This window comes from Paracoccidioides lutzii (assembly GCF_000150705.2).
Source record: "Paracoccidioides lutzii Pb01 unplaced genomic scaffold supercont2.2, whole genome shotgun sequence".
NCBI lineage: Eukaryota > Fungi > Ascomycota > Eurotiomycetes > Onygenales > Ajellomycetaceae > Paracoccidioides > Paracoccidioides lutzii.
Window position 1 is genome coordinate 948,435 of NW_015440948.1, and position 7,041 is coordinate 955,475.

The 7,041-nt window shown below is 49.1% G+C and overlaps 3 protein-coding genes across 3 annotated transcripts; 2 read left to right on the forward strand and 1 right to left on the reverse strand.

The window, feature by feature from the left end:
• Nucleotides 1-297: 297 nt before the first annotated feature.
• Nucleotides 298-2,895, forward strand: PAAG_00945 (hypothetical protein; the record flags this gene model as incomplete). Its single annotated transcript, XM_002797040.2, has 1 exon — nt 298-2,895. One exon carries the CDS (start codon nt 298-300, stop codon nt 2,893-2,895), a length of 2,598 nt encoding a protein of 865 aa, XP_002797086.2.
• Nucleotides 2,896-3,812: 917 nt separating this feature from the next.
• On the reverse strand, nt 3,813-4,301 carry PAAG_11189 (mitochondrial import inner membrane translocase subunit tim10; the record flags this gene model as incomplete). Its single annotated transcript, XM_015846882.1, has 2 exons — nt 3,813-4,014; nt 4,204-4,301. 2 exons carry the CDS (start codon nt 4,299-4,301, stop codon nt 3,813-3,815), a joined length of 300 nt encoding a protein of 99 aa, XP_015703489.1.
• A 719-nt stretch (nt 4,302-5,020) lies between these two features.
• On the forward strand, nt 5,021-7,011 carry PAAG_00946 (lysyl-tRNA synthetase; the record flags this gene model as incomplete). Its single annotated transcript, XM_015844190.1, has 6 exons — nt 5,021-5,064; nt 5,087-5,373; nt 5,476-5,646; nt 5,733-6,158; nt 6,259-6,956; nt 6,985-7,011. The coding sequence occupies 6 exons, from the start codon at nt 5,021-5,023 to the stop codon at nt 7,009-7,011; spliced, it is 1,653 nt and encodes a 550-aa protein (XP_015700971.1).
• Nucleotides 7,012-7,041: the final 30 nt, after the last annotated feature.

The following is a 7,041-nucleotide window of genomic DNA, read 5'->3' on the forward strand; positions in this document are numbered from 1 at the left end:
GACAATACTTCCAGTATACCTCCTATACACAACTGTTGATATCATTCGTTCTTTGAGGATGCCTGCCTTTATTTCCAGGCTAGGATATCCTCCATCCAACTGATGATGGCCCTTTTCACTGTTCGCTTCTGTGTTTTTCCCTGTCCAGGCCTCTACCGCCATCTCAAAGACGTTGGCGGGCATACTCCGTTTGGCTGCTGCAGTAGGTGCTTTAATTGATCCTCGCTCCACGGGCAAATTGATATTTGTCCGCAAGAGCACTGCAGAAAAGACACCTCGTTATTTTCTCCATCTGCCATGGCCTATCCCAGCGACATGAGCAACTTTCCCTCAGCGTCAGGCACCGCCAGTCCCCGTCTCGATATAAGAACCCCCCATGGTAGAGGCTATTCGACAGCTCCCAATCGTATCGAAGTGGCAGAAGGCCCCTCCCCTAAATACAACCATCAAAGGCTTGTATTTACAGATCCTGTGGCCTTCCGTTACCTGGAAGAGGATCCTTCTACCGTAGTCCTGGATCGACGTCGTACCCTGACGGGCTATGAAATTTACATTGTTGAGCAATGGGCGTGCTCCAGGGTACATCCTACGTTTGTTATCAACACATATACGGGCGATCCTTCTCATTCTGCTGTTGTGGCGGTTCTCAGTGTTCCTACGGACGAAAATGCCTGGTCTCCTCGGTTGAAGGTTTACTTCAATGCGATTTCACAATTCCATGCCCGAAAACGAGAAACTCCACTTGGTATTTTGATGGTAACGAATCTCAGCAGTTTTCCGTCCGCATTGACCGTGATACCCGTCCCTGATGGCGACGTTAAGAGACATAGGGATGATTTCATTGTTAACGAGAATCTGAAGCGTCTTTGTTGTTCAGGACGGGCTGGGATGAACTTGAGGCAGCCAACTGCTACTACACAAGCCAAGTTTTATCAGCTATACAGGACGAGTGAGCGTGTGCCGTTCTACTCAGCAGTCTTAGAACTGGTGAAAGAGTGCCAGATTGCATTGACGATTTTCGATAAGTTGGTCCCCGAGTATGCGGATGGATTGCTCTGTGATGTGACAGAGAAAGCCATAAATGATTGGTGGACTGATACTGGAACGGATTTCTTCAATATCGAGCCAAGCGATGGAATCCTAGGTCCGACCACAGTTTCCGCATTGCTTGGGACGTTGATGGGGGCGAGAAATCGCCTAAATACCTATGGCGCTCCTGTTCCCAAAGACGTTTTTGATGTGGCTGCCTTAAAACGGGGAATAGCAAGCTTTCAGAAGTCCCAGAAACTCGATGGGACTCGCAGGCTTGATCGACAAACATTAGATCGACTCCACCGTGTTACTGCTAAGGCTGCGAGCGGGGATGGTTGGAATGTACCGCGGGCAGTGAAATCCACCGTTGCTGAACTGGGAGGCAAAGGTGGTGAAATGGTGATGGGTATTGTTGGCGGGCGTGACAAAGCTGGGATATCGGAGGTTGAAACAATAGATATGGACCGGTTTGTTCAGCTGGTTAGTGGAGAACGGTCAAAATGGCTATGGCATGGCAAGCCACGCAAAACAGGCAGTGATATCTTTCGTCACGTTTCTGGTGAAGACTCGATGGTTTTTATGAACGATGATCGTGGCGGATACAAGTGGATTAGTAGGAAAAGGAGCAACACTACATCAGAGTATAACTCTGGACGACCAAGTCTCGAAACAGAGCATTCCGGTAGACTACTTGACTCCCAAATTCATATTTATGATGACAAGGAACAACCACTAAAGGGTGCCCTTAAGCGTACAGTCACGGGAAAGGTATCAGATGCCCGTGCCGGATTTGGTAGATTCCGGGATGCCGTTGGCTTACCTGGTCTCCGATCTCATCACCACAAACGATCTAGGGAAGGGCCTGATTTTGAAACTGACCTGTCTGGTCATGCAAACGTCGAATCCCCTACCGGATTTCCAATTACCAAACTGGCAGACGAAAATGTTCAGGGAGTAATACGACCGGAATATCAGGACGATACCGCCCAAACTCTGCGCGAACGACTACCAGTAGAACCAAGCCCTATCCCTGATTCTGTCTCTCCCAAACATCGCATGAACCACGATGAACTCATTTCCAATGATGAACATTCAGATGCGGGTGAATTTCAACTCAGCGAAGGCCAAGAGGCTGCTATATCCACCGAAAGAGGCGGCAATCTTCCGCTCAAGAAAGTCCAAGAGATACCAGAAGAGTTACTAGGCGCCACCAAACCATTCGACCTGCCTCTTCGACGCCCACGAAGCCTCGACATACTTCCTTCAAAAGGTTCAAATCCCCAACGCAATTCCCGCTGGCCCCGACATCTATCCTTCAGTGTCGTGGAAGACACCATTCTAGTCTGGAACAGCATTGCAGATTGGGACCCAACCCTCATTACCGCAAAAGAAACAACCCCTGCCGCAGCGATGCTGCGAGAAGGCATCCTCGCCTCCGACGTGCGGCACTTTGGTTGCAAGATCCACGACTTGCGCGACAAGACCGCGCCTTGGGTCGAGGAGCAGGTTAGCACTGTAGAATACATTGATGCCCGCGCTCAGGCGCGACTGGAAGAGCTCAATTCCACCTACCAAGAAAAGGCCGAGGATTTCGGCATGCTCCGGACGCGCACTGCGGATTTAGTTGCGGTCGAGGGGTCCGGGCTCTTGGAGGCGGCGAAGAAGGTTGAGCTGCTCGGCGCGAAGCTTGATTATGAGATAAACGTGCTGCAGTCGAGGATTGAGGATGTGGAGCTCAGCGTGAGTGATTTTGAGAGACATATTGTTGGGCTTGAGAATAGGGTTCGAGACCTGGTTAAGGATGAGAAGCGGAAGGCAAGGAAGTCGTGGATTAGTTGGGCTCGTGAGTTTTGGGGACAGTGATAGAAGTCGACAGAAGATTCGGAAGGCGAGGATTATTTTTCTTTCAATATTTGTCTTTGTTATTTGTTGCATGGAGGCGGGTAGAGCGGGTATATATTGGTTTTCCCCTTTTAGGTACTTTTTGGAATTAGGTTTTTTTTTTTTGCTGTACTATTAGCCATATCATTTAGAAGTGATCATATACTCGGTGTTTGATGTACACATAGTTACGTAGCATAGCATGGAAGTTAATAACTTAGTGAAAGCGAACCGAATCAACACGTTTTACCATGAGAATATACTTCACACAACCGGCAATTACATGACCCCAGGATGTGGATAGATGCGATCTGTGCAAGGCCCTGCTTTTGGCAAAAAGACCGTCCCGACATGATAATATATATATCCTATATAAAAATACATAAACAGCACATAATGAACTGCTGGTTCCGATAAAAGCAAAATACCCCAGTAAACGGTGGTATCGTAGAGAGAAGATGCGAAACCAAGACACTCTCTCCACCCCCATATCCATGGATGGCAACCCTCACACATGAATACATTGACACAAAGATGCGACAAAGGAAGATGCTCGTAACGGACCATAGCAGTTTTCCACACAATCCTTTCCCCCTTACTCCTTACAGGTCTCCTGACAGGTCCCCTCTGCCAAGAACACCAGTATCCATCGTCCAATACGTCAAATCCTTCATGATCCAAGTCATAAAAGGCTGTTGCGCTGATACCTAGTAAGTAACCCAGCGAGTCGAGCCGAGTAAATGAGATCCGATTCATCAGACCAAACCTCTCGCGCCCGCATCGTCATAGAAACGGAAGAAAGCATACCGTCCCTCCCACCCCTCCAACCAGTTGACTTTCCCTCCCACCCCCCCCAATTATATCATGTCCCTTCTTTTCACTGGGTATATATATATATATTACATTCCGAATCCAGAACTGCCTGTACCACCCTGCTGTCCCATAGCCTGTCCCTGCATCTGCTGCATCCTCTCCGACACCTTCATGTTGACTTCGAAGAACTTGGCGACGCAGCGGTCGAGGCAGACGGATTCGCCCTTGTTTAGGTCCCCCTCGCGGTAGTCGGGCGGTATGCATTTTTTCATGCAGGAGCTTGAGAGGCTGGTGGTGCGAGGAGGAGGTGATGGGTTAGCAATTGTTGTGTTTTTCTTTATATTGGGGGGTTCTGGATGTTGCGTTTTGTGTATATATATGTGTATGTAAACGGCCTCGGCTGGTGTTCCGGGACGGGGAGAGAAATGGAGAGTGAATTGGGGTATTCTATGTGTGATGTGTCTTTTGCTAACTCACCGGGTCATCATATCTGTGACCATCTCGACCTCTATCTCAGCTCTGCTGATCCTCTCCTCCGAAGTTAACTTCGGTTGGCCTCCGAATAGGAATGACATCTTGAAGTTTGGGGGTTTATGAGGTCACGGTATGGGTTGCGGGAGGAAAGAGGATTGTCCGGCGGATTCGCCGGTGGAGGATTTTCTTGTAAGAAGTTCTATTTGGATTTTTGTGTCGAACCAAAATTAAGTTTGGAATGAAAGGGGATGCTCGTGTGGCATATAGGCTTGGTTGTTCTGTTGGTTGTGGTTAGGCCGTATGAAGCCCGGGGAGCTCTTCGGTGAAGTCTCTATGACTACGCAATTGGGTTTAGCGTAGGGATGGAGCAGCAGAAAAACTTGGAGCTGTTGAGCTGGAGAGAAATAGTAGATTATAATTAATATATTGACTGCCAATTACGATGTCCTCCTGCAAGCATATCTATTCACATACAGATTCACCTTATGTCCCAAATTACCTTCTCTCCAGCCATTGATCCTCCCAATTGAGGCAACATTCCAGCTGAGCACATGCGGACTTCCTGCTCTCGCTGGGGGTCCCAGGTGAACCTGGATAGGTCTTTTTCAAGGTATGTTTGTAGATCTCTCTCGCTCAGTAGTTGGCGACCTCCAGTTAATCTACGACGATGAGACAGCACATTTACAGAACCGCTGCAGATAATGCTTGGGGGATTTCATCATCGAGTCCCTTTTTTTTTTTTTTTACCAAGCAGATGAATCAGAACAACGTACTCTCTGAAACTAATCAATGCAAATTTTACATCGCCTTTCTTTCATGGATGCCACTCTTTTCTTCCCGTCCTGAAGGACAATTACTGACCATGTAAACGAAACCAAAATTTTAGATGCACGCGGTGCTCACTATCACAGACCCCTGTTCCGTCGTCATGTAGAATAACGACACAAGCGTTTCGCTCAGTCCGTTGGTCGTCTGCCAATACATCCACCCAACTGAAATCAGAGATTAAGCCGTGCTGGAAAGATCGAATCGCACAGCTTAAAGATGTTTATCCAGACCCATATCCCCGGCTGTCAGTTGACAAACGGTCGATCAGCTGCGACGAATTCCACACCAGATATAACTCCCTAGTACCGAACGAGACCGCAGAGCAGGACAAAGTGGTTATCTGTGGTATGTGCAGGACATGCATGACATATATATATATATATATATATATATTTGATCTGAAGAAGCAGAAAGGGCATGCGGTCATTGCTTACTTTAGGTGATTAGGCAGAATCCAGTCTGCGCGGAGTGCGGGGAGCAAGTTGATATTCCTTGATCTCGTGCAAAATGGCCGGAAGGTGCAGATCCTGTGCAATCAGCGGCATATGGATGCCATGGGCGTGACACCGGAGAAGTTTAAGCAGTTTTACCATCTGCTAAGGCGGGGAGATGTTTTATGTATGTTCTCTTACACCTCAATTCTGCTATTTTTTATCTTCTATATAACATAACACATTGATATTAACGAACTGGCCGGGAGCTAGCTGTCATAGGAAACCCTCACCGAACGGGCCGCGGTGAACTGTCCGTAACCGTCTCCGAACTGCCCAAGCTCATCACACCATGTCTACACGACATCCCACTGCGGGTCAAAGAGCAAGAAACTTCTCCGTATGATAGACACGTTCAGCTGCTCTCCTCCCCCACAGCGGTTGATATCCTTCGAACCCGGTCAGCCATCATCCAATACATACGCAACTTCTTCTTCAATCGGTCGTTCATGGAGGTGGAAACCCCAATACTTGCTTCTGTCGCCGGCGGTGCGGTAGCCAGGCCGTTTCAGACATGCGCAACTGAGTTCCCGGAGAGACCTCTGGCGCTAAGGATTGCACCGGAGCTATGGCTTAAACGCCTTGTTGTTGGCGGGTTCGATAAGGTGTTTGAGATTGGCCCGTCGTTTCGGAATGAGGGTACGTCGTTATCCATATATACGTTTCTTTATCTTTCCAATGATATTATGTATCTCTGGCAATCCTAACTGGGATATAACGTCTCTTCGCCCCCTCATAGGCCTAGACAATACCCACAACCCCGAATTCACAACTTGCGAATTCTACCACGCCTACGCGGACCTCGAAACACTAATCTCCACCAGTGAATCCCTCCTAACAGGGCTGTCCCAACACATCCACACCCACCACCAAACCATCCAATCCTCCCTCTCCCCGCCACCAGCGCCCTTCACAACACCCTTCCGCCGTCTCGACTTCATCCCGGCCCTCGAACAAGCAATGTCCCACAAACTCCCCAACCTCACACCAACCTCCACCAACAACCCAGCGACCCAAATCCACGAGCTATTTAACAACCATCTCAACCAGCCCCTCCCCTCCAACCCCACCCTCCCCCGCCTCCTCAACCGCCTAAGCTCCATCTACCTCGAGCCCCAGTGCAAAGAGCCAACCCTCATCATCAACCATCCAGAATGCCTCTCGCCGCTCTCGAAATCATTCATACACCCGCAATGTGGGCAGGCGGTTGCTGCGCGGGCGGAGCTGTTCATCGACTCGCGTGAGGTGATGAATATGTACGAGGAGGAGAATTCGCCGTTTGAGCAAAAGAGGAAGTTTGAGGTGCAGGTTGGAGTTCAGGGGATGGAGATAGGTGGTAGTGTTAGTTCTAAGGAAGGGGGAGGGAAGGTTGGTGATGAGAGTTATTTGCGGGCGTTGCAGTGGGGGCTGCCGCCGACAGGGGGTTGGGGATGTGGGGTTGATCGGTTGTGTATGCTGTTCACAGGGGCGAGGAGGATTGGGGATGTGTTGAGTTTTGGGAATTTGCGGAGTGTGACGAGGT